This window comes from Cololabis saira, chromosome 10 (assembly GCF_033807715.1).
Source record: "Cololabis saira isolate AMF1-May2022 chromosome 10, fColSai1.1, whole genome shotgun sequence".
Taxonomy (NCBI): Eukaryota; Metazoa; Chordata; class Actinopteri; order Beloniformes; family Belonidae; genus Cololabis; species Cololabis saira.
In genome coordinates, this window is record NC_084596.1 from 31,349,126 (window position 1) to 31,376,149 (window position 27,024).

Genomic DNA, 27,024 nt, shown 5'->3' on the forward strand with positions numbered 1-27,024 from the left:
AGGAGTTGGAGGCAGAATTTGCTCCAGCATTCACTAGAAGTGAATCTGTCTTAGTTCAGATCATGCAAACCAAATGTTCACTCTGAGTTTTACACTCTGGAAGCTAAATGGTTGATTTCAAAAGGCTTGATACCTCAAAGCAGATCCCACAGGGCATGACAAGCCATGGTTGTCAGTGTTCTCCAACACCTGAAGGTGGAGAGGGCAAACTCCCACAAATCCTCCTGTATCCTTGCATGAGTAAACAGTTTGCTTACTGTGAAGACCCGTCCTCTTAGGTTCAGCTGGACTCTTCTCTCTCTCACATAGTCTCACAGACCAAACGCAGAGGCATCGTTTCCAGCTCCATGCAATGTTGCACAGGCATTTCAATCACAACAACCCAGCAGCATCCAATGCATGTTCCAGTTTTCTTCCTATAAATGTTAAAAGGAAATGTCATAAAAACACTAGTTTTATCTCAGCTGGACTATTGTTCAGAGGTCTGGTCAAGTGCTGCCATATCACACACAAAGAAATTACAAATCACTAAAAACAAAGCAGCACACTGTTTACTTCAATGTTCATATAGAACTCATGTGAATACAATGCATTATTCTTTGTCCTGGTTAAAGGTAAAATACAGATTTACTGCCTCATTGCTTAATTTTATTAGAAATATTTCAGTGGCGAAATTGCCAAGCATATTGTTTGAATGTTTATTTTTCAGTTCTGATGAACATGAGCATAACACAAGGCATGCAACTCAAGGCAGATTTACAGTACCTAAGGTAAAAACGAACATGTTGAAAAAACACTGTAGCGTACAGAGCCATGGTTAAATGGAACTCTCTACCTGGGCACGTTATTCAAGAAAATAGAAAAAAAAGATTCAAAAGTTTGCTGAAAAACCATAGCTTAGCAGCATTCTGCTGATATTTAGCTGATGCAACCATCTAAATTAAATATATACATGCTAAGGTCTGACCATTGTTGAATTATGTGAACCTCTATATTCCAAGTATTCTGTCAATTAGAACTAGGTCCTTTGTTGTGTCGTTTTGTATTGTATAGTGTTGTGGTGTGTTGTGGTGTGTTGTACTGTATTGTGCTGTATTTAGTTCTAAGTTTTGTTGTTATGGTTGTAATGACTCCTTGGGAAAACACTTGTTGTGTTGTGGTTGTAGTGACTGTTGTTTGTGAAAGGTTGTGTGATTGTGATTATGTGTGATGTGTTCATTAGGCCTGTGTTGAAAAAATAGATTTCCCAATTCTAAATCGATTCTCATATTAATTCCTAAAAATCGATTCATATGTCTAAAGATCGATTTTTTTATTTTATTTTATTTATCTATGTATTTTCTTTTTCATCATTACATTACAACTTTTGGTTATTTTTTTGTTTAACCCCAAAAAAGGAATGTTTTGTTGGACACGAGAATAACTGGTGCCATGTTTTTGCCTTTAAATATGTTTAAAGGTATGAAAACATTAAAGTGTTAGGTTATAATTGCATAAATTGTCTATATTTCATTACTTTATATACTGTCTTGGGGTTACATTTGCAAAAAATGCTAAAAACCAAATGCTCAAAAATTAAAAATAGACCGAAAATGGAACAAATAAAAACGGAATGTGGGAAAAAATAAAACCGATTTCATCCGTCTCTGTTTGCTGCCCTGGATCTGTTTGGTAATTCTGCCCCACGATGTTTCTGAAAGCAGTTCTATCAGCATTCTGGGAGGTGATTGGTCCTTACAGAATCATTAGCTGCCAATACTTGCTGTTTAATCTCAATATAATTGTAGTAGTAATATTTTGCATAACTACAGTCATATAATTCATGCAACAGCTCAAAAAACAGTTTTAATAACACTAATCCAAATCAATATCGGAATCGAATCGGATCGAATCAAATCTTGATAATCGATTCTGAATCTTAAGAATCGGAATCGAATCGATTCTTGACATTTGAATCGATCCCCAGCCCTAGTGTTCATTGTTGTGGAACATCCCTAATGTGACTACATGTACGTTTTGCACTGTATAAAATACAGTTATTGAAGTGGACTCCAGGAAGAATAGCTGTTGCTCTAGTCACAGCTAATGGAGATCCGAATAAATGAAATTAAATGAAACGCATTAAGATATACAGGGCAGCTCCCATCTATGCAAGGACAATGCTGCTCAGTGTTTCTTTTCAGGGCCCTAACTGTCCAGCACACATTGAATTCTCCAGCATCTGCTTCTATCACTGATCGTGTGTCAGTCAGGTTGAGAAGATCTTCAAAGTATTCCTGCATCACCAGTAAAGGTCAGCATTGCTCCTCCCCCATTGCAAGCAGTGTTAGCTGAGCGCAGCCAACCCAATCTGCCTCTACCATCTGATCTAATATGTTCCTCAAATCAACGTTTAATATACTGTATAGGCTGTGTACTCAAAATACCTTGCTGTCCACATATGTCTTCCAGTCTGTAACTGCTCTGTTTGTTACTAAATGAATCCAGCTCTGGGATATTTCCAAAACAGTGACAGAGGCTGCACAGAGAGGAGTACTCATGTTATGAGTGACTGGATTATAATCCACATAGTGCATTTAAAAGCTGTAATACGGTCAAAATGAATACACTTTTATGAAATGAGGTCAAGGGATGTGAGGTAAGGGAAAGAGTAGATTCAAAGACATCTCCTGAAGTATGCTCAACCTATTTATGAATGACATTAAAGAAACTGATTCTATCACAGGAGATCTCAGGGCCAAGAAAACAAACAAACAAACACACACAAAAAAAGCATTACGCCCCTGCTTCGGGCTGTCCAGTTTTGTAACACCTGTTTCTGCCAGAGGTGGCGGTAGTGAGCAACATAGCAACCTCCGTGCAACATGACAACTCAAAATAGTTGCACGGCTCATGGCCGTACTTGAAATTGTTGTCAGACATGTTAATACTTCTCCCAAGTTACCAATTTGGTATAAGTAAAAAAAAAAATTAAAAAAAACCCAGGAAGAATGGCTAAAGCTCTCAGGAAGAGATCTTTGCCACCACCACAACCATCAGGTATAGCGGCGCTGATTTGTGTCGTTTCAGAATTGCAATCACAAAAAGAAAACCACACAACTGAGAAAGACAGTTCAGAAAGGGAAAGGGTTTCACAAATGATGGCAAGAAAAGAAAAGTTTAGCTTAGAAAAATGATTGCTCTTGCAGTTAGAGATTTTGACTACAGATTGTGTTTTGATTCTCAGATTTTGGATTTTGATACACAATGCATTTGTCGTTGAACTGACGGGGACCGACTCTGCATTTTACCGTTTATTACGTGAAGGTAAACCATCATGAGCATCTTTACCTCCTCTCAGTACCATTGGAGTGTGGTGTATTAATTACATTTCTGTATTCACATTGCAAATTGCTCCTTTTAAAGAAACAGTTATGCATACCATTTTGCAATATTTCAAATACTTTGTCATAGCTGTATCCATTTTAGAAATAAATCACTTCAACTTGCAAACTTGGCATCGTGTGCTATAAGTTGGTGACATCTCTGCTCCTTCACAAGTATGAGGACATGCTGCAATTATTAAGATCAATGATTCTGGCATTTTCTTGAGTGCTTCCAGTGACTCTGGTCAGAGGGGGCTCATTAGCCGGCTAGTGAGGCTAGTGATGGAGCTTGTTGCTTCACGGGGGACCGTGGCAGGGGTCCGTGAACCCGCTGTTGCAGCCAAAGGTGGGGGTCAACTTCAGAGACCGTGAGCTTCCACAGTGGTGGCGGCTGCCTCAATCAACTGGAAAGTTCACAGCAGCACACAGCATCCAATTAACCATCAGATAAATCTCACTGCTGGCTGCAGAGGAGTGTCTGAGTTGTATTAATGTGATTACATTTTTGTTTTTAGATTGTTTTATACGCTTAAAAAGCAATCATCATAATTGTGGTTTGAGTAGTTTCTATTAGTCATTACTCGTTAATAACTCATTATACAGTACATTGCTTCCAATTTCTACTTGTTCTAAACAAAAGTCATACATTTACTTCTAATTAGATTAACAAATGTTAAGGAAATATGATGCAACTGCAGATTTAAGATGTAAACAAATCATCAAATTAAACTCAACTACAGTAGCATTTTGTTTCTAATGGAGGGGTCACTGTCACTAATGAATAATAACCAGTCATTGTTGTGGTCTTTCTAAAGAATTAAAAAATATATCACCTCGACTTTGACTTGTTTACGATTAAGCAGTAAATACATTTACTGTGACTGTAACGACACTGATTAGCTACTCCGGGATCTACAGCTCAAATTGGCTACCCAGTGGCTTATAGCTCTTTAAGTAACACTGCTAGAAGATTATCATGTCAGCTACAAGTGGTAAAGTCCTTTAAATGCATAGGCTTCACATTCTGCAGGATGGCTCCATATAACCTGTTCAGCTACTCCTGTGCCTTTAATGCATATATCATCCCCAGTAAGAAACAACGACATGACACAATCCACAAAGATGAAGCAGCATGTGTTTATGATTTTGTATTTTAGTCCCCGACTGTGTGACTAAGCCTTCACTAGGTTTTGTGAGAACAGCAGCTATAATCCTAAAAAAATATTAAGCCACAAATCACAATCAGGTGATCTGAAAAAGGTAAAGGATGAAGAAGTAACTTTCATTTAAAAAAGAAACCACCTGTAAACCTTAATTTAGTTCAAATGTATTCGCTTTATCCTTCGTCCTCCCTGTAATGGACCATGTGATCATCCGCTATTAATCAATAAACTCTAATTATCACTGATTGAGCGATAACTGTGTGCTCCCGCCATGGAGGTGACACTGTGGTTACATCATTTTATGGATTACTGCTTGTTCCACAGGCATTTAATCACCCTCTACTATAATCTTGCCATTTATCATTCAGTAGCAGATCCCTTTGACTCCCAGAGGATTTGGCCTCTGTTCGCCACGGTCGACATGACCAAAGACATCCCCCGGCTGTAGCGGGATTTCCCTGAGAAAAATCCAAAGAATATGATGACTTTCTTTTTAAAGGTGTAAAAAAAAAACAAAAAAAAACTTTGATTTGTGTAACCGCTTTTCTCCAGGGACAACACTCACCTGTTGCGGTTATTATTTCAAACAGATTGTTTCAGTGAACCAGAGATGAGGCTTTTGATTTTGGGGAGCTTTTGTGTTCACATAATTTATTTGAAATTAAACACATTTTGCAGGTTCAGTTCCATGTTTTGTAGTTGATGTGCCAACCGGATTTAAAGTCAACATACAGCATGAGACTGTAACAAAGTCACTGTCTTCATGGAAGAATGAACTGCTTCCTCAAAGGAGGGTGCTTTTAGCTTTTAAATAAAAGGAACAGGCTGTGTCCAGTCAAGTGGAAAATCACTTTCTACTTGTCATCACCCTACCCTGGAAAAAGGGATCGGTACCCTGGGGAAAACTATTGCCAAGAACAACAACACTGTAATTTGAGATAGCATAGAGGAGCAGTGAAATAAAAAAAAAGAAAAAAGAAAAACTAAAAATGAGACAAACAAACAAGACCGAGATGGGATTCCCAGGAACTCATCTCTTGTGCATCATAATATGTGACTCGTTTTCCTACACAAAGAAAAACAATGTCTGTCCTGCACATAATGAAAAGCTTGTTTTGGAGATCATACGTCATTTGTAACATTCTTGGGAGCCGTCAAGGTTAATTGGAGTCAGGCGTTAAAAGACAACATGGTTATGCTAATGATGGCTTGAAGTCCCTGTTATCAAGGTGGAATCAATCATGGCCAAGTCCCTCGAGGTCAGCAGCCATACATAGCAATTACTACAAGTGCGAGAGTGGATCAAGAAAGCTAAATGTCAGATGCAAAGCTGTCTTCTCCACAGATAGCAAGGAGAGATTTAGCATCAAATATTACATACAAAAGAATAAAGCTCATGCAAATCTAAAAAATACAAAATATCACTGAGCTGAAGAGGCTAACTTTTTTCCAGTCGTACTGAAAATCTCTATCGACAGAATGCAAATGACTCCTCTGTGAGATAATGAGCTGGACACAGCTGCTGATTTATCCCTGTTTCCTGATACTTGATTCACTTAATGATAATTAGAAGAATAATAAACAGTAACTACTTTTGGCATCATCACTTAGACACGCGGACAGCAGCAAACCTGATGGCAGTTTTCTCTGTGGCATCCGGTTGATCTGCTGCAGGAGGAGCGTCTGCCAGGATCTCCTCGGGGCTCCGCGGGTCATTCTGGGCCTTCTGCTCTTTGCCTTTGATCCCCATTCCAGCCGTGATGGCATTCCACAGTGCACTTTGGGACTTGGAGCCTGCCAAGAAAACATAAAAAAATAAATAATGATGTAACATTTATTTTAAACAAGGTTATGTATCATACTTTTAATATTTTTTTTCCACAAGCTTGTGTAATACAGTATTTAAAAAGTATCATATGCTTCGCTTTCACAGCGAACGAGAGGAAAACAGAGTTGAGCCTCTGCACTGCTGCCCCCATGTGGACGATTAATGTAATTAATTCATGGAATATGTTCAACTTCACAAACAAAACAAACTATATTTCAACTGGAATCCCTGACATTTTCTTTTCTCAAAATCAACACTTTATCAGCTTTTATCATTTCACAAATCTCAAACTATATGTGGCAGTCTGGGAATTTCCTCTTTTTTTTTCATTTAAGTTATTATGACAGTGGAGAGGGGTTTTTGAAGCCTCCACGAGATGTTCATGTTAATGTCCTTTCATCTTCCTTTTAATGAGGTGACCATATATCTGCCACTCGTATCTCATTAAGGCGGGATTAAACGGCTCATGGATAGTTAATAGTGTAATACTGAAAAGTGAATTGATTTGAAAAGAATGAATTTAGTGAACTGACTCGTAATGAGGTGACAGTAACAGAGTGCATATTATACTTACGAGCAAAACTGGCCTGAGGTCTGGTGGAGCTCTCTCCATCTTCATTTGCAACTGGATTTTTATTAAAAGAAAGATTAAAAAAATGTAAAATGTCATTAATAAATTGTCTATAAAGAATATTACAATCAAATTGCTTAACATTTAACATTCCTTTTAAGACTTTTGTGGTCATGAGGGTTTTTATCTTCCTTTTGATTTTACTGTTATTTTTTTTTTAGTTTCAATGGGTAAAAACCACAATGGAAAGTGTTTCTGAAATAAGCAAATACAGACTTTCATATCATAAATAAAAACAAACATGACTAGATAAATAGAAACATTTTGTATATTAGTCTTGTTTACAACAATTAATAAAGAACTCAACATAGCTTTGCAATCATTTTTCCTGTAATATACTATAAATGTCTGTTACACTAAAAACTCAGGAAAGCTGAATCTTGTATAAAGAAAACAAGGATAAAAAATACTTTTTTCTGAGATAATTATCTTTTTATAAAACCTTTAAACTGTGAAAGTGTGGTTGTTTTGCAGTTACTTCCAAGACTGACAACCTGCAAGAATCTCTGCCTGCTAATAACCGTAAACAGATATCAAAAGGGATGAATAATGTTCAAATAAGTTCAAAGCCACTCAACAACATTGTTAATCTTGAGTGGACAGTTGCAATTATTACCAGAAAAAAACAAGACAAGCGTGTGTTAAAGGAGAAATAGTTGAATGTTGTCTAGAGCTGGAATGTGAGTGGTGATGATAGTGAAATGGACAAATGCAGCCCTGAACATTACCTCCTTACAGTTCTCAAAGAAATAGTTCCAGCTTCTGGTGTAATACAAGAGATGAAATAAAGATCAAATCAAATAAGTCCATCCATTTCTGTACACTGCTGAAAACCATGGTACAGGACCTGATGAGCAACATGATAAAAGTCGCCTTTTGGCAACCAGATGTTGACTGTAAAAAAATAAAACTGTAAAGAACCAAGTGGAAAAGATGTTGTGGGATATAAATAGAGGTGCTTCATATAGCTGTTATTCCTTCATAAGTATTGAATCCATGGAGGCCATCCATTGACAGAAAGTAAAACATGTTTCAAATTGCATAGTGATATTTAAAACTATAGTCTGGATAGATTTAGAACTATTTAATGTATTAATGAGTTACCATGCTTATTTAATGATCCATTTAATAACCTATGCTTGATTTCACTTACTACTGGCCCCAACACTAATTCATTTCTCTTTGAAAATGTATGAAATATATATATATATATATATATATATATATATATATATATATATATATATATATATATATATATATATATATATATATTTTTTTTTTTTTTTTATAAAATATCTTTGATTTGAATTAAGCTAAATTGAATTGTTCGTGCAAGGAAAGATCGATGCCACATTAGTCAATGATAGATACAGTATCAACCTTTAATCAAACCACTAATAAAACTGTTTATTTAACCTCTATAAATGAAGTGGCATCTGGGAGTGATGCCGTATTACTACAGATAAACCAGTAATGCAGGGCTCAAGAGTCTGATATATGGATAAAAAGATATTCCTTGCGTATTTCTTAGCCCTTTTCATTTCCAACAAAGACGATACTGGCGGTGATGGTTCCATGGCCAATGCTTTTTCCTGGAACATTTATTGGCAATTACGTGGCTAACGCTGTGTAAAATCTGTAGGGATCATCAGAAGAGAATATCGCCAGAGTGCAGGGTTTCGGGTTTAACAATGCAGGGTTCGAGTTGAACTTCCTAATGACACTGACAAGTTTCTCAGTTTAATTGGCTGCACTCACAAAACCTGCCTAGTCTCTGCATATTCACAAATTAAAAGGAGTTGTAAATTTACAGCCTTGTTTCCAAATAATTGTGCTGTTGTGTAAAATACACGAAAAACCAAAATGCAACAATGAAGAGGTTACTGAACTATCGTTAATTGATCATGGCGCAGAGAGATAATATAATGTACTGGGGGGGTTTGTTTTGTCTTTTTGCATGGTAATGGCCTTTTTGAACATTTTTTCCCCCTTGTCTGCATATATATTAATGGTTAATACCAAGTTTGGTAAAACTTAAAGTATATATATGCATTTTAATCTTCTTTTTGAATTTGATGACACATTGACGAGTTTAGACAAGGATGATACAAAACCAAAGGTGCATGGACAAATACGAATACTTTACGTTTGTCCTAACCTTCAGGATGGAAGACCTTGTCCGTCAATGTTCTTGTTTGCCACTGTTTACCAGTTCCATACACTAGATGTCCTCATTTATCCTCTTTTATCTCTCGGCTCCCATTTCACAGCCTGTTTCTTGCTCCTCATGAGCCCATCTGCACTCACTCACCTAATAACCTTCCTCAGCATAAAAACTCCCTCATTGTAAGTGCCAGATTCTCTGTTTATTTTCATCTACTACTTCCAGTGTTTTTACCATCTCCACTTGCCGGCTACTTTGGATATATTCTAGACCTTTTGTTGAACTTCTTGCATTACCATCAAGTTTCATAACTACATCTGCCTACGCCCTGCTGGTCTGTCTACATTTAAGTCATCCACTGTAATACCTTGTCCTGCCAACAAACCTTTTCCCTACCTCTCTGGAGACATGTCTGTCCCTCTGTGTGCATCATCACTTACAGTAATAATCACTAGGCTCTGGCAGTAAGAGGAGTCACTGTTTTCCATAGAACCTAATTCCACTCACGGCAGCCCGGGATGTGAAATGGACTGTATACAGATAATCAATATGATGGAACCAAAACTAGAAATGGCCACAACTGAAAGTTATCTATTTGATACAAAAAAAAAACAAAGTTACATTTTCATCCATCCATCCATCCAATCATCCATCCATAGCCACTTCTTTCATTCAAGCCAGCATGGGAAAAAATCTTGCCTATATTTGGATATTTTACTAATGTGCTCAATTGAAACAAGAAATAAATATGACAATGCCAGCATTATTTGCCCTCTGACAATTAATAATCAATAGTGTAGCCTTTGTGCCTTGTTACTGGCACTAGGCTGTTGTGATACTTCCAACCCAAGTTGGCACAATCGTGTCTCGTAGGGATTTTGGCCCATTTGTTTAATGGCAAATCGCTCCACTTTCCCCCAAATGTGATTTCTGTGATTAACTTGAGCTCTCTTCAACAGAATACAGAATCAGAGTTTCAAGTATGTGTGTATGTAAATATGTAAGATCAGACTGTCAAAGAGGGCTGGTTCACTCCCACACATGCTCACGTACAACTCTCCCCCAGCGAAACAGCCCCGAAGCATTATGCTCTCACCACTATGCTTTTGAAGACCTCTACCTTGCCAAACAAAAGAAGATATTTTTAAAACTCAGCACCATGTTTAAGTCTGACTTTGGTGTGCAACTGTGTAAGCAGTTTTTTTCATTTGACCTCGAAGGCCACTGTGATGAGACAACAGTCTTCCACAAAGAGTCCAGCAGAAGCCAATTCAGACAGCAACTATAATTTTTGCAATTTTTTAGCAGTTTTCTCCTTGTTCTCTGCAGTGCCTCCATGTCCAGGTGCTCTACGGACAGTGAAAAGCTTGGGAATGGCAGTCTATACCCCTTCAAGTTTCAAGTTTCAAGCTTTATTGTCAGATATGCTACATGTTCGACATACGAATTAAATTACAGTCCTCTCTGACCCACGGTGCAAAATATAAGTAATAAAATAGAAGAATAAAAATAAACAGTCCACAATTAAAATGACATAAACTAAACTAAACACCCTCAGATGAGCATCCACAAAGGTTTGCCTTCGAGTTCCAGGGAGATTTATTTACATTGTCACTTTGAAGCAAAGATTTTCACCAGCACAAATGACTTTTGTTCATTTTCGTTCTGTTGGGAATAAAATATGGGTTCATGAGATTTTCAAATCATTGCACTCCCTTTCACACGATGTCTCAACTTCATTAAGATTACAGTTTATTTTTTAAAAACATTGTTACATTTTTAACAATGTGGGCTTTTTTTTATTTATGAAAGTTGCTGGATGGATCTACAAAAGAGACATCAAATTTAGCATCTCGCTGGCAACAGTTTCATCCTGAGTGCTCCTCTCTTACATAGTAATGTAAGCACATGTAATGAGTGAGTGAGTGAGTACTTTTGCTCACTAAAACAAATTAACTTGAACTCACAGAAATGCATTAAATAATACAGCCTCTCTGACCCTTTATGTTCACTTATGAAGCATGAAGATATATAAAAGGAACAGAATAAATGTAAGGCTTGATAGAGAGAGCGTTCAATTGCTGTAAATGTTTAAATTTTCTTCTCAGTGTAGCAGCTTAATGTTCTGTCCCTTTCATTCATTCAGTCTTCAGCTGTTTCCTTAGAGCTATTTAGTGGATTTAAAATTTGCTTTCAGTTTGCTTTTGGTCAGCTTTACGCAACACCTTGCAGGCCTTAGTTACATAATGTGTTTAAAAAAAAAAAAATCAATTTCACATATTTTTGTGACTTCTTTTCAAATAAAACCTAAGTGTTGGAAGACTGAGTAAAACAGAAACACATTCCAAAACTTTAGTTTGATAAAAAACTATTATTATACTGATCTAGGAAAGCAGTGGCCATGACCTCTCATCCTCATGTTGCATCTACTGACAACCGTACATCCAATGTTCAGTACCGGGTTGGTATGAAGTTTTTATACACGTTCTGTAGCCTCACACAGTAAAAAATTACCTTGGCTGGTCTGTAGAGACCCTATCTACATTATAACTACAATCAAGCTTAAAATGGCAATTGATTCTGACCTCACTACTGAACTGTTGTTTTTAAACTGTAACAAATTTTATATTTGAATATGTTGGGTGAGGTTTTCATATAAGCCCTCTTGGGTTTCATACCTCCCCTTTGCACATCCCAGTAATGTTGATTGTTCATGTTGTTTATTTATATGATACTGTTTGTGCTAAATAAATAAAAAAATAAAAATAAAAAAAAAAAACCCTCCGCACCAATGTTAAAATGTGCTCACTCAAAACTGGTTCAATTGATGTAGTTTTTCTGCCTAACGAACATTTACACTCATCCTCATGACGTAATGGACCTGGAGTTGAATAAACTCCAGAATATTCCTTTAACCCTCCTACTACTACACTTCTAGTCCCACTACACTGAAGCTGAATGTTCCACCAGAATTCATATTACATTTAGTAGATCCACAGCGTCTTTTATCCAAAGTGACTTTCAACTGAGAAAACAATCAAGCCACAGTAAAGACAATGAGAGCATTAAGATGTGGGTTGAAAACACAGATACTGTACAGTTGTTTAGGAAAGGGGGTGCCCTTGGAGGAGGAGAGTTTTAAAGAGTGTCTTGAAAGAGGCAGCTCATAACGATTTGGGCTGCTCATTTAAATGTCTAATGGATAACGCAGTGAAGAAGAAATAGAGATGTTTTTAAGTGTGCCGGCCTTGAAAGGAGATGTACAGGACATCTAGTGTTGGGATTCAAATATGGAACAATGATAACTTGAAGACTTAAAAGTCTGGTATCTCAAGAATTCTTACAATTTGCAACACAAAATAATTTGGACTTTAGGCAGGAGGTCTAAAGCAAGGAGGAAAAGTGAGTGCAGAGAATCAGGACTGTTGTACTTTGTATGCACTGTAATCGACAGGTGTATACATTTTCATTGTGTCTTTACTTGATATGTAGTCCGCTACACACATATGAGTGTCTCTTTGCTGAACATTAAACATGGAAAAACAGGCAGTATTTACATATTTGTTTGGACAGGCATTCACATATTACCAGCAATGGATAGTGTACTAATGTATAAATACTCATAATGTTAATTTCAGATATTTATAAAGCAGTTTTTGCACACCTGCTTCCGATCCCACGATCTCAGTACATTTTCAGTAGAAGCATACTTTCTTCTTTTTGTTTTGCATGTTCTTTGTTCAATTTCATTTAAAAGAAAAAAAAAACTACAATTCCCAAGGACTCAATTTTCGATACAAACCAAACAGAACAATTACAAAAAAAAATGAAAGGAAAAATGGTTCTTACGAAACATCAACAGTGAAACACCTTCATCTGCAGAAACAGAGCATGGATGCTCTGTCCTCCCAGACAGGAGCTGCAAAATTAAAACTGCCTTTCCCTGTGTGACCCGTGTAACCTCCACAGTGCTAATAGGCCTAACACAAGACTAAACACCTCAGCTGGAATGCGAGCGGAGACTCTGAGCTACATTTGAGGTTCAGAGTTTAATAGAGGAGAAAACACATCGAGTCAAGCCAGTCAATGAGGTATCAGCGCTCAGGAGTCACGCATCAGAGGAGGTGATGCTGTGCCGACTGAAACCTAGGACCAGTGAACAATTGATTGTGACACGTGTGGGTTACTATGACAACAACCATGCTTTTGTGGAGTAGGCCCATGATATGGACCATGTGTGACTGAGGCAGGCTTTCAAATTCAAAAGACAGGGACATGTAAGCAGGAAATACTTACTGGATCATATCGTAAGATCAATAAGGGAGCTTTAAAGATTTTTAAAATGTATAATTCAATGATTTATCACCTCTCTTCCTGCTTTGCCCTAAGCCACTGAAAACCTTGAAACAGTAGTCCTTACCATCAGTAAAACATGTTTGCCTCGCTGCAATAAACAAAGTATTAACTGCGCCTTACATGATCGATGAGCACTGAGTTTTTGAATATACTACACAGAAACTTGTATTTTGCTTCTGCTAACCAGGGGATTATGGAGAAGCCACTGTTGGATGTTTTAAGATGAATTTAAAGAGAGAAATCTAAGCTAAAGGCTTAAGATCTGATGGATGTGTCTTAAAAACATAGTGGTATTGCTAATATATTCTGTTGTGTATATATAAGCTTACACATCTCATATTACAAATAGCAAAGAAATTCATAAAGCTGAAAAAGAAAACATATTTAGTTTATACATTACCAGTCAATATTAAATGTAGCTTAAATGTTAACTCATGCACATACAACACTGATAACTTCAAGTGTCTCTGTTGTCTTTGGAAATAAATGAATAAATAATAAATCCCAAGTGCAGGAAACAGCTTTTGACAACACCAACAATAACTTTCTGTACAAGACATGAACAATATACTAATAAAAGAAAATCCTGCATTAGGATTTTTTTTAACACCAAAAGTAAAAAATTTGATTAAAAGTTAAAGGTTCGAAATTGGATGATGCCCCACAAAGTTTTCAGGTAAAATAATCAATAATTGTTTGAGTAATCTCGCTAATAAAACAAAATAACGAAAGTGAATAAAATAGCTAGCATTGGGCAAGTGTAGGTTGGTTCCTGCTGCAGGACAAAGTCACTGATCTTCCCTCCACTCTTGATCGTTCCATCCTTTTTTCTGGTAGTATTGCTCAGGTCTCATATTGTGAGTGGTTTGTTCTTCCTGATTCTAACCTTAACTCTGTTTCTCCAGATTTCCTGAGTTTCATTGCCAGTTCAGCTAACCTGTCTCTCCTACCGATATCGATATAAGTTTTAAAAGCCATGTATACACCTTAGTCAGGCTGTATTTGGACTGAACCGAAGCTCTTGAGATAAAGCTTTTAGTGCCATAATGCGATCGATTTTAAGGTTCTCTTATTAGTTTTTAAATCTCTTAACGGTCTGGGGCCTTCTTATCTGTCTGATCTGTGTTTATCCTATAAAGCCTGGTGGACCCTGAGGTCCTCCGGCACCGGCCTTTTAATCATTCCCAAGTAAGAACCATAACCCACGGTGAGGCATCATTTCATTACTACAGCCCACGTCTGTGGAATAGCCTGCCGGAGAACCTCAGGGCTGCAGAGACTGTTGATGTTTTTAAAAGCAGGCTCAAGACTCACCTTTTCAAATTGGCTTTTAGCTGATTCCTTTTAGTCTTTCTTGTTTACCCTTGTTTTAACTAGCTGTTCTTGTTGTTTTAACCCAGGTTTTACGGTCTTGTGGTTTTAAGTTGTTCTTATGTTTGTTTTAGCATGTCTTGCTTTCTAGACCTACTTTTAGGATTTTATGTTATACTTTTAAACTCTTTTAGTGTGTATTTTAACTTCATAGCCTATCTTATCCTGCTTTCTTTTAGCTCTTAGCTCCAGTGTTTCCTCATGGGGAGCCTCCATGCTGGGAGTGACTCTGGCCTGCAGGGTGTCGTCCTGGGGGGTCGCTCTGGCCTGGATTGTTGAGGAGCTCTGCACCACGGCTTCACCGCTGTGGTGGGGACTCCTCTATCTGTCCGGGCCGGGATAGTCTCCGTCTCAGGCTCGACTACTGTAACAGCCTGCTCATCGGTATCCCCAACAAACACCTCTGGAAACTTCAATTCATTCAGAACTGTGTTGCCCGAACTCTGATGAAAAGCCGCAAATACGACCATACCACCCCTATTCTTCAGAACCTACACTGACTTCCCATAACCTCAAGAATCCAATACAAGATTACCCTCATCACCCACCTCTGCATCTACAGCACTGCCCCTCAATACCTCAAAGACCTCCTGACCCCTCACTCATCCACCCGTAACCTCCGCTCACAAAACACCAACCTCCTCTATCAGCCCCGCACACGACTCCGCTCCATGGGAGTCGGAGCCTTCTGCTCCGCTGCCCCCCACATCTGGAACTCCCTCCCTGAACACCTACGTTTACCCCAGTCTGTGGACACTTTTAAAAAGGGGCTGAAAACTTTTCTGTTCAAAAAGTCTTTCCCTGGTCTTTTATAGATGTTTTTATTGTCTCTGTGCTTTTATGCTTTTACTTCTGTTATGTGTCTTGATTTTATTCCTTTTTGTTTATTTTGTATCTGTAGCACTTTGAGATTATTTTATGAAAGTGCATCAAAAATAAAATGTATTGTAATGGTTTTTGTTGCAGATTTCCAGTGCTCGACGTGTGCCCGTTAATATTATAGATCCATGCGTGTGCCTCCGTGTGCTCTTGCTTCCTGGGTTAGCAGTGGATGTCACCCCCCCCCCCCCCCCCCCCCAAAAAAAACTAAAAAAAACTCACTGGGTTTGTATGTGTATGCATATGTATGCGTATATATATATATATATATATATATATATATATATATATATATATATATATATATATATATATATATATATAGGCGCACAATACTATCGTGTCACCGCCGGTGTATCCGAAGTCAAAAACAGTTTTTCTAAGCTGACCTAGTAAACTTGATTCTGATTCTGATATTAAATATAGTGATAATGCACATATATAAAAACATTTAAATTTAAAAATTTAAAAAAAAAAATAAAAAGTATTATTATTATTATTATTATTATTATTATTATTATTATTATTATTATTATTATTATCACATGGATCCTCAGTGCTCAGCCATACACTTGTGTGAACTGTAGTGTGCTTGCGTCTGTCTGTGTGTGTGTGTGTGTGTGTGTGTGTGTGTGTGTGTGTGTGTGTGTGTGTGTGTGTGTGTGTGTGTTGTGGGGGGGGGGGGTTGTTTTATGTAAAGCACTTTGTGTTGCATTTTCTATTTGCATAAAAAGTGCTATACAAATAAAGATTGATCTGTTTTGATAATGCGGGTCCTAATCTGAGTTATTTGGGCATGTATGAACTCCCCCCGGGAATAACATTAACAACAGTCACAGCATCACAACAACACGGTGACAGAAGAATAAGAGGGACATGTTGCATCTTACCTGCAACATGACTAGGCTTAGTAGCCTATTTACGACATTTACAGAGACGCTGCATCATTAACCTCCATATTTTTGCACGTTGTCCTCCTTCGCATTTGTTTACTAATTGTTTACTAACAGAAGAACGCCAACGCAAAAGTGCGTGTGGCGCCCCCTAGCGTCGCGGAGTCAGCATCACAATCAGCTTTATTGGCCAAGTTTGAACATTGTCCGACAAGTGCCAAAAAGTGAGAATCTGATTTGTGGTCTGGCTAAAACGTCAGATTTTCAGATTCTGAAGCTCAAGAATGAGATCAAGTCATATTTAGGCAGAAACAACTTTTCATTAACTGTATTTGGCCTTCAATCAATTTTTGGCAGGTGAAAATGCCTATTTTGTGTTGTAATGGTCCTTTAAAAGAGTTAAAAGCAATCCTGTGAGCTCTAGTGTTTATATTATGAAGCTCAAGAATGAGATCAAGTCATATTTAGGCAGAAACAACCTTTCATTAACAGTATTTGGCCTTCAACAATTTTTGGCAGGTAAAAAGACCCATTTTCAGGGGAGAAATCAGATTCTGGCAGGCAATGACTTTTTGGCACGACACCTGGTATTTCGCTCACGATCACTGTACCCAGATTTAAAAATAGCATGTAATGACAGCTCTAAATAACATATATACAATTTTTTTTTAAGTGAAAGGTGCAGCAGAATGAGGCCGACATGATTGTTGTTGGAAGGTGTATTGTTACAGCATGTGATAGTGTTATTATAATTACTGTTATTATTGTTATTGCACGGTGATTGATTTCTATGAGACTCTATTAATCATGAGAGTTCATCAGAGCAACAGCTTGGGGGAAGAAACTGTCCTTGTGTCTGGAGGTTTTGGTGTACGGTGCTCTGTAGCGCCGTCCAGAGGGGAAGAGTTCGAATAGTCTGTGTCCTGGGTGTGAGGGGTCTGCAGAGATGCTACCTGCCTGTTTCCTGGTCCTGGACCGGTACAGATCCTGGATAGACGGGATGTCATGGTAAAATAAAATCTGAATGCAGGAAAAAAGCCTTGAAAAAAATAGAATTTTTCAAACAGATTCATGAAATAGGAAGTTTATTTACTGCAAATAAATTCCTTCAAAGTGAAGGATGTATCCCAGGTAAAGCTAACAGGGAAATTTTGTTGCCTTCGTAAAAATCTAGCAGCCTTATAGCGAGTCTCGTCGAAGCTGTAATGACCTGCATGTTCAAACATCAACCAGCTACGACAAACGGCAGGCTGCCAGTCCATCTACTGCTAAAAGAGCTAACACCGTTCCAGAGAGTGCCAGCAGCCCCAGTTCATGCAGCTTCACGCAACCATGAGATGCTGCATCATGATGAGCCATAACAGAGAAGCTCTGGGAGAAAGCACAGAGAACCAGCAGCCTTCCAGAACAGACAACCCGGTATCATGAGTGAGGGAGTCTGGGCTCGGGGGTCAAACTAACTCTCTCACCAGCAAACTACACAGTCGCCATCTTGAGAATAATCAAATTGTACGAAAGAAATGGTTCCTTTATTTGTTGTCTACTCGGTCCCTTTACCTTAATGCCTGCTAACTAAAGTTTCAATGATGCAAGCAACACGTTGCAACTACAACAGACTCCAGGAGCAGTGAAAACAAGAAAACACACTGATCCATTGTACGCCATGTGCTGCCCATTTTTTGTTATTTTGTAAGTATCACTAGTATAGATGGCTGCTGACTTTTTTTGTTTTTTTTACTTTTACTGTCTCCGTATACATTTCACAGCAACTCAACCCACCGTTGCAATAGATAATTTTAAAACGGCAAAAATTACATTAGCCATAAATATAAATCCCTCTGAAGTACCAGATGGAGCTGTAGAACAATCTGCACAAATGCTGTACGAGAGAATTACAGAGCAATTAGAGATCCATATAGGCAGAACTTGCCTTTGATTCTAATAAAAGTACACAAACCAGATGTGAGGTTGCTGGGTTGGTTTCCAAACTTTAAAACTTGAGACCTGTTATGGTGACTATATTGTAGGACAGGTTTCTGGGCAGATTCAAAGCAACAAAAGATAAACTACAAAACGTGACATGGATTTAGCAACTGCTGTTCATCTTTTTACTCTCTCTAGGTTTCTAAGGTGGTGCTTTACGAGACCAGTTTGCAGAGCTGGAACAATCAGCTCTCTCTGTTAATTACAGTTTGACATTAGACATGTGAGGAAAAGGAAATGATTTGCTGATGAGATGACAGCTATGGTAATAATGGGGCGGCTTGACGAAGATAAAAAGTTGAAACATTATCGCATAACTGACAGGCTCACTTCCTGTTTATCAAAACGGATTCGTGCTTACCCAGATGCCTGTGAACTCAGGCGTTTTATTTGAGAGGGTGGTGATAAGTATGATGAGCATGAAAGAGCTTCAAGGCTGAGCTACACTTATTCCACAGATCTGGATGTGTCCTTGGCAGACCAACTCATACAGTTCACTCTGTCTGTGATGAATGACACTTCCCCTGAACATGTGCTACAATTTTCTTAGAGTAAAAGACATAGATAACATTTCTGAACATTCATGTTGCACTCAGAATGTTCTTAACATTACCGGTCTTTAATTATGAGGTTGAGAGGTCACTTTTTTGTTTTAAGAGGGTTAAGAATCACCAGTGTTGTGCTAGTTACTGAAAAATGATAACTATTTACCGTTACTAGTTACTTCATTAAAAAGTAACTCAGTTAGTAACTCAGTTACTTAGACCAAAAAGTAATGAGTTACTATGAAAAGTAACTTTTTAGTTACTTTAAAAAAAAAACATTTTAAATGCTCCCATTAATGCCCCTCTAGCCTTCATTCCAGCATGTCCAGTATGTATTAAGTCAGCCATAAACTGAACAAATGCGGGATTTTCTCAAACATCATAGCCTAACAAAAGCCTTTTTCTTTCTAAATGACCTGTGAAATAAATAACACAAAACTGTTAACAAGCTGAATATAGGCTATTATTCAGAATAAAAGTGCAAAAGTGCTGGACTACATTTCGGTGGTCGACATGTAGTCCAGCCCTTCGAATGTCTTCTTTAGCTCATTTTCCATTTTTGTATATTCCTTATCCAAGTAGTTCGAAAAGTTTTCCGTCCCATTTGCCGTGTGCCGCCTGGGCATGGTATCATGCTAATTAGCTGCCTGCAAGCGGGTGACTCCACTGTAGAAATAGGTAGCATGTTTTCTACCACATACCGTGCAATTGTTTTGTCAAGTTGGACCTGGCTTACAGACGTCCCTCGGTTAAACTCCACTGAAATGTCTTTTGTCATTGTGCTGCTCGACAAAACCGAAATAATGACAATATCTCCACGTTACGAAACACACCTTGCTCTCTTGGCTCGCCATGACCGGTCATGTTTCTGAATGCACTCACACACGCCCACTACGTTTCCTCTGGTCTCCGCGTGTGGGGAAAAAAAGCTTCACTGTAGCCAGAAATAACGGAGTAACGCACTGTTTGGTAACGGTAATTGAGTTACTGAATTTAAAAAGTAATGCGTTAGAGTATTAGTTACCACCAAAACTAACGGCGTTACTGTAACGCGTTACTAAATAACGCGTTAGTCCCAACACTGAGAATCACAATGTCACCAACATGTCTTTCTGCACATCTCATACAGGGCGTTAAACATGAACTTGTTAAAAGCCTTGATTTTTAATAATGTTGTGCACCAGTTTTTTTTTTGTGTTTTTTTTTAAGATAAGAAAGAAGGCAGTCCATCATCTACAAAGAAAATTAATTAATTAATTAATTAATTAATTAATTAAATCACCTCCTATTAAAGCTCTGTGCATTTTCTACTGTATTGATCTCAGCCATGAGAATCTGTTTTGTAAGTTATCGTAATAATAAAAACTTAATGAACTATGTGGCTATTGTCTTGGTGATGGAACAGGGAAGGGGGTTTTTGGGGGCCTTTGAATGATTTTGCACAATTTGATCCGGCCCTGTCTGATCCAGCTAAAACAGTGGTCCATTTTCATATCAACCAGACACTTCACCAACATATATCTATCATCAAATCAGAACGAAGTACTTATTTTCTTCAAGCTAAAACATCCATATAAATCTAATTTGAAGAAACACTTGTCCACTTTTGGGGGGCATTGTCTAACTTTTGTCATCTCACATCCCAACTATCACCAAAAACCAGCCAAGGTAACTGTGGACACCCGTCTACGGCGTTTCTTGAAATGACTGCGTGGCGCTTCAACAGCACTATGTCAAACATCGAGCTCTCTGAGCTACAGTGGACACTATGGCAAAGGCAGGCTAGAAACTCAGGAAGGTAATGATGGGCGAGAAAATTAGACTGACCAGAGACAAGAGACGAAGCAAGAGTAAATCTTTCTGTTGACAGTGAAACTTCTTGACCTATAGGGGGACACAGTGAGCTAAAGGTTACAAAAATAGCTTTGTGCTGCTTTAACATTCATACAAGCTGGTCATACCTACAATGGAAACATCTCCAAATGTGAACTATAACACGTTTTTACTTACAAAATATATGCTCACATTTGTTATTTTTGGAGTTACTCGTAAATTATATATTATCTTGTTGAAGGTAAACACACAAATAATTTAAAGATAGGGTTGCAAGAAGGATTTTCTTTCAATGTTATTCTATTCTGAAGCTGCTAGGATGCTTTTAAAGTACAGCTTGCAGATTATCGCTTTCACAAAATCTGTGCTGTTTGAGTCTAAACAGGACTTGGTGAAAATGTGAATTTGAATAGCTGCTGAACAGTTTTAATGTACTTTATGAGGCATAAATGTAGGAATTCAAGAGAAAAGGCACCTGTGAATGCTTTTTTTGCATTGGACTCTAAATGTTGTAAAAGCTTTTTTCCAGCCCTTTGTAGCAGTGATACAGTAACACACAGTCCATCATTTGCAGCTAGCTTACTTGTCTGAATGCATTTTGCGAATGTGAACAGATGGAATTTCAACAAACAACAAATTTGCATGTGTATGGAGGTGATATTAGGCAGGTGTTCCTGGAGATGCAATGTGGAGCACAAGAAGGGCTGTCGAAGCAATAGGCATGTAAGACTGATAGTCTGCAGATAGTTGTTAACCCTGTGAAGCTGATGCTACTGAGATGCCTAGTGTCCTGAAGGAACCACAGTAAAGACTCAACAGAAACAGGATCTATACATTTTCAGTCTTCCTTCAAAGTATAATAATTTGTCTTTCATTTTCAACTTGATTTCCCCTCCTTGTACAACTCTGACATTTTTTAAACAGCAAAACATTGTGTCACTTGTTTAAATAGTGTGCAATATACTTTAGAGCCCACCAGCTGATTTATTTGGCATTATATTCTGTTCAGTACTCCAGTTTAAAACATCACTTCTAGTTTTATTGTACTGTCTGTAGCAAACATGAATAAACTAACAGCATGCCAGCTCAATTCTGAGCACCACAAATCAATTTCTTAGTTAGCTGCTATTTATCCCAATATCTGTCCTTTCTTAGTCTCTCTCACACCTCTCAGGCTCAAAGTTTCAAGGTTTTAATCTGACATGTGGATTAACTTTTTACACCTCATCGGTGTCAAAATCCCACTGTGTTCACACTTTTCATTGTTAAACATACCCTACCTTGGCTGCTCTCCCTCTTTCTAGGTTAAGTACTGTATAAAGCTTTTTTTTTTCCTAAACTCTAATAATAAAACCTCTTTAAATATTATTGGACTGCATTTTTTTTAAAGACACTGTTCTTGCTACATGTTCCTATACTTATGTCATTGGGGTAGTTGATCTGTTGGTTGCACTTTAAATATCAACCAGTGTTTACTGTCAGCTGTGGCAAAACCCTGACATGGTGGCGTGGAAAAACTGCAGCAGCTTTATCTGATTCAGTGTTACGTTACACTTGCAAGCTCAAAATTAGACAGGACAATTATGAAAGTTAAAGTCCAAAGCCAAGTATTACAAGTTTTTATCTATAATGTTGTTTCCTTTCTAAACAAAGCATTATGTGTGAAATAAAGCACACTTCTCATTTTATTGTGATAACCAAGCAGGACTGCCAATGGCTAACAGGGTATTTTTTTTGTTTATTGTTACAACGTGTGCACTTGTGATGAGACATAACAAAGTCGGCAAACTACTGCTTACTGCCAACAGCCAGTTTTAAGAACAAAACACTGAACATGCTCATATCAATCTATTTTTGAAGGTGTAATACCACTTGCTCCTGTTAAGAGGTGAAAAAAAGGGACACACAAGTTCATCAACTCTGGTTGTCAAGACAATGGAACAAATTCCTGGTGACGTCAGCTGCACCGGCTTCAGTCTGAAGTACCCTTGTTTCCATGGTGTAGTTGCATTACAGAGAAGCATCAACTTCAGCTGAATGGACTAATGTATCAAGTTGTGCAGGGTGACTGAAATGTGATGTGTTTAGTGATGTTGTGTCTGTGCTAAACGCCTCATTGCACAGCTGCCTCCTCTTTTACACACAGGTTTTCTGCTCTAATCACACACTCTTTTGTGCACATAGCTCACATGCAAACACACTTTCTTCATGCTCTCCCTGCTGCTCAGATTCTTACCGATAGTGATGTTGAAGCCGTCAATGCTGAAGGTGGCACTCCGACCCTTCCTAAAGCGATGCTTTTTAGAGTTAGCTTCCATCACTTTGGCACCCTCGGGTCCCCCACCCCCGGTGCCCTTATAATCCCGATTTAATGAATTAAATCGGGATTTAATTAAAAAATTGCAGTGCGTTGTTTCAGTTTCGTGGGGGAACCCTCTCCGTGGACAGAAAGAAAATGTGGTCTTCTGACTCTGAGGAGTGCTGTCAAAAGACCACTTCTCGTTACAAAAAAACCAAGCTGGGGACTTTCTCTCAAGTCTGTCTCCACCTTTTGTCTCTGTTAAACAGTACTTATCTTCCTTCTATCCCTCTCTGTCGCTCACACCTCAACAAGCTCATTTCGAAGAGCTTATGGCTCTTTGATTTGTTTTTCCCCTCTCAATATTTCTCCACCCTCACTCCCTGCGCTCTCATTCTCTCTCTCTCTCTCTCTCTCTCTCTCTCTCTCTCTCTCTCTCTCTCTCTCTCTCTCTCTCTCTCTCTCTCTCTCTCTCTCTCTCTCTCTCTCTCTCTCTCTCTCTCTCTCACTCCATGTCTCTTTCCCCAGAGATACAGTAGGTGTGTAGTGGGTGGTGGTGGTGGTGGTGGTTAGAAGCAGAGGACATCTCTAGAGGTGTTTGAAAGAGCATGACTCCTCCTACTGTCAAGAATTTATAGCAGAAACCTTGAAAGCTCAGAGTTGCGCCTCTGAAAACAAGCAATGTCATACGTGGGAAAAAAAGGTATAAACAAAAGAGAGTGATAATGTGTGTTTAAACACAGCTAGTCATTAAATCAGAGCAAATGCTTTTTCATTTTTGCTCAGTTATTTGCTCATGCTTGCAAAAATTAAGGCCATTATGAGCACACATAGTGTTTTTCCCACGGAAAATCTGCTTCCATTTGAATGGTTAGCCTTGTAAGAGTGCAATACTGCTTCAATAGGAAGTTTTTTCTTTTCTTTTTAAATTGCAGCTCACCTATTGTGACTGTAGCAAGGACATTTTAGGCAGGAATAAAGCTCAATCTGTGCCTAAAAGCATAAAACAACAACAACAAACAAAAGGAATGACCCTGTGCGTGTGCACAAATTGAATGACAAGGCATCTTTAGAAAAAAAATATTTATTGTAGTACAATCATCTAATTTAATCAACACCACTACAAAGCCATGCCATTTAAAAGCCTTACTACATCTCCCTTAAATAATTTAAAAACAACTTTATGTACTTTTAACTATGAGGTTAAACTAAACCTTTTTTCAATTAGCCTTGGGGGAACTTAATAATGAGTTGGATTGTGTTCAGAGTTGATGCTCATCAACTTGAATGTTTCATGAACACCACATCAGTCACCAGGAGGAACCAAAGGTAGATGATTGCAACACAAACCACCTGACTATCACAGCAAATACATCCACACCCCCAGGTTCTTTGTTTTGTAAATACATATATTATGCCTCAAGTGGTTATCCTTCAGCAAAAACTGTTGGATCGTGGAAAAGCCCAATAAGACTGTAGCAGCTACAACTAAAGATGGCACTGAAACATCAGATATTTTGGTGGCCTTCACAGTTTGCAAAATGCCAGGATGGTGTAGACAGGTATGTGATACATAATCCTGGTCATCATATTCATTCACTTTTAAAAAATATCCAGAATGGGTCTGGTATGGCACACTTTAACAGCGGTTTCCATTGATACACAACACACCAATGATTAGTGACTAATCCACTAAAGGGCAGGGGCAGGATTTATGTGATGCCTCACACAGGAGCATCCAGGAGCCACTATTCAAAACACCTTGGATCAACAATTTTTCACTGGTTCATTCATTGGTGTTCCAACTCCAGACCATTTTAGATCCCTTTGTTGGCACTAGGCTGGTTGTTGGTTGTATGTCTATCCAATGATGTCCAAAGGCAGTTTCATCTGTATCTAATGATGCATGTGTAGAAGGAAACAAAGATGCTACCACCTGCTTCGAATGTATCTTTATAGCAATTGCGCAGTGAACAACAATCTAAACATTGGGAAATCAGAGTGAGTAATTACTCACTGACCTCTTAAGTGTTGATCAAGTACATAGTGAAGAACTTAAGTGATCAGGCGGTTAATGTGCGTAAGGAAAATGAATCTTCTACAACCAGGGCATCTATCCAATTATAACAAAGCCGCTTTGAGTCACTCTCAAAGCACATTGTTCACTTGTTAGATAATTACAATGCATCTCGTGTTGCTTGCGAGCTTCAGTGAGAGCTCTTCACGTTCTCCCTTTTCCTGTATCCCTGCAGTTCATTCTGCAAATAGCAATTAGAAAGGATTTTAATTTTGATATACTTTCACTGCATGTGTGTTATTCAAGTAGTTGCCCGTTTCTGGGTAACTTTTATGTTAATGGGGTCATGTGTGGGTAACGTTCTAACTCTGTCATTCTCTCTCTTTGGCCAGCAGACTCTCACTGAAGTACTTGCACTAGTTACAACGTGCTTTACAGGTTTTAAAGTGATAGTCTATTGAGGACGCTGTTATAACACAACATACTGTTGACACGTCCAGAAACATTACAATAACGTATGAATAATGTGCATTTCAGTGGGAAAAGAATGTGTTAAAAGGGCTTTATTTTACCTTTTTATTTTTAAATGCACATAAAAGCAAATTTTTACATCAAGTCTAAAGTGCACGAACGCCTGTTCAAGGCTTTCTGCTTAATAATACATTTTTGGGTTAGAGAAGTTAGAGTGGAGATTATATAATACTCTTAAATAAAGGATCATGCTCACACTTCTGTTTTCATGGAGGCTGCATAGTGTTTCATGACTTTATGTTTTGCTCCATTAAAATTGGAAGCTTTTCAAAGAACACTTGAAAAAAGCCTGTGTGGGTACAAGTGGATGAACTTTAAAACATGTCTTTTGTTGCTAGAAGCACAATGAGCTATACTTACACGAAATCCACTGGTGTTTGAGATATTGTGTCTATCACCATGGTCATAGTATCGTATCAATATGTTTAAGGAAATTGCTTGTTGGCTCATCAAACAGAGCTCGTGTCCCTAACGTCACACATGCACCTTGAACCAGACATTACATTGGGAAGGTAGCAGTTTCTGTTGCTCTGGGAACATTTTCATCCACAGAAATATTCATGTATAAACCAAATTAAGACTAATATTAAGATGCTGACATGTTATTTATGTCAGGTCATATTTACTGATCTAATCTAAATAAAGGTGTAATGCTTCTTTAGTGAATGATTACACTTACTTAAAAAAGTAAGGGTTTTCATAAATTAAATCAAATAGCTATAAAGTCTCAGTGATGTTCAACATTTCCTATCTCCATATTTTTGGGGTGAACATGAATTTGGTTAAATGGTACATTTTTATGTGGAGCTGCATATGTGGCTTTAGCATTCTCTTCTGTAAATGGAAAGATAATCTTAGAAAATATAGATATACCCGCTTTATCTTTGCAGGGTCACGGGGGTCTGCTGGAGCCTCTCCCAGCTCATCACAGGCGAGGGGCAGGTTGCCAGTCTATCACCAGGCAGTTATAGGCATATTTCTACTCAATAGAGCTGTCATTTTTTTTTTTTTTTATCAGACTTCATGAAATCAGAAGTCTTGTTTCCAGAAATTCTTATTGTATGAAGTCAGAATTTTAGGCTTTTTTTCTGAGGATTTTTATCCACCAACAACAATTTTATTTCCTCAAATGACTATAATATGCCATCATATGTGACATAAAG

General features: G+C 38.0%; 1 protein-coding gene across 2 annotated transcripts in view; it reads right to left on the minus strand.

Moving 5' to 3' along the window:
• The window catches only part of pde1cb (phosphodiesterase 1C, calmodulin-dependent b), a 129,228-nt gene extending 105,869 nt beyond the window's left edge, over nucleotides 1-23,359 (minus strand). Inside the window, exons 1-3 of one of the 2 annotated variants that reach the window (XM_061732539.1) lie at nucleotides 23,251-23,359; nucleotides 6,931-6,981; nucleotides 6,160-6,322 (exon numbers count right to left, since the gene is read on the minus strand). In XM_061732539.1, coding sequence (XP_061588523.1) covers nucleotides 6,160-6,322; nucleotides 6,931-6,981; nucleotides 23,251-23,332 — 296 coding nt within the window. In that variant the 5' untranslated portion in view covers nucleotides 23,333-23,359. Of the gene's footprint in view, nucleotides 1-6,159; nucleotides 6,323-6,930; nucleotides 6,982-23,250 lie in introns of those variants that run through there. The other variant, XM_061732544.1, reaches the window with a different exon arrangement.
• Between the last annotated feature and the right edge of the window lie 3,665 nt (nucleotides 23,360-27,024).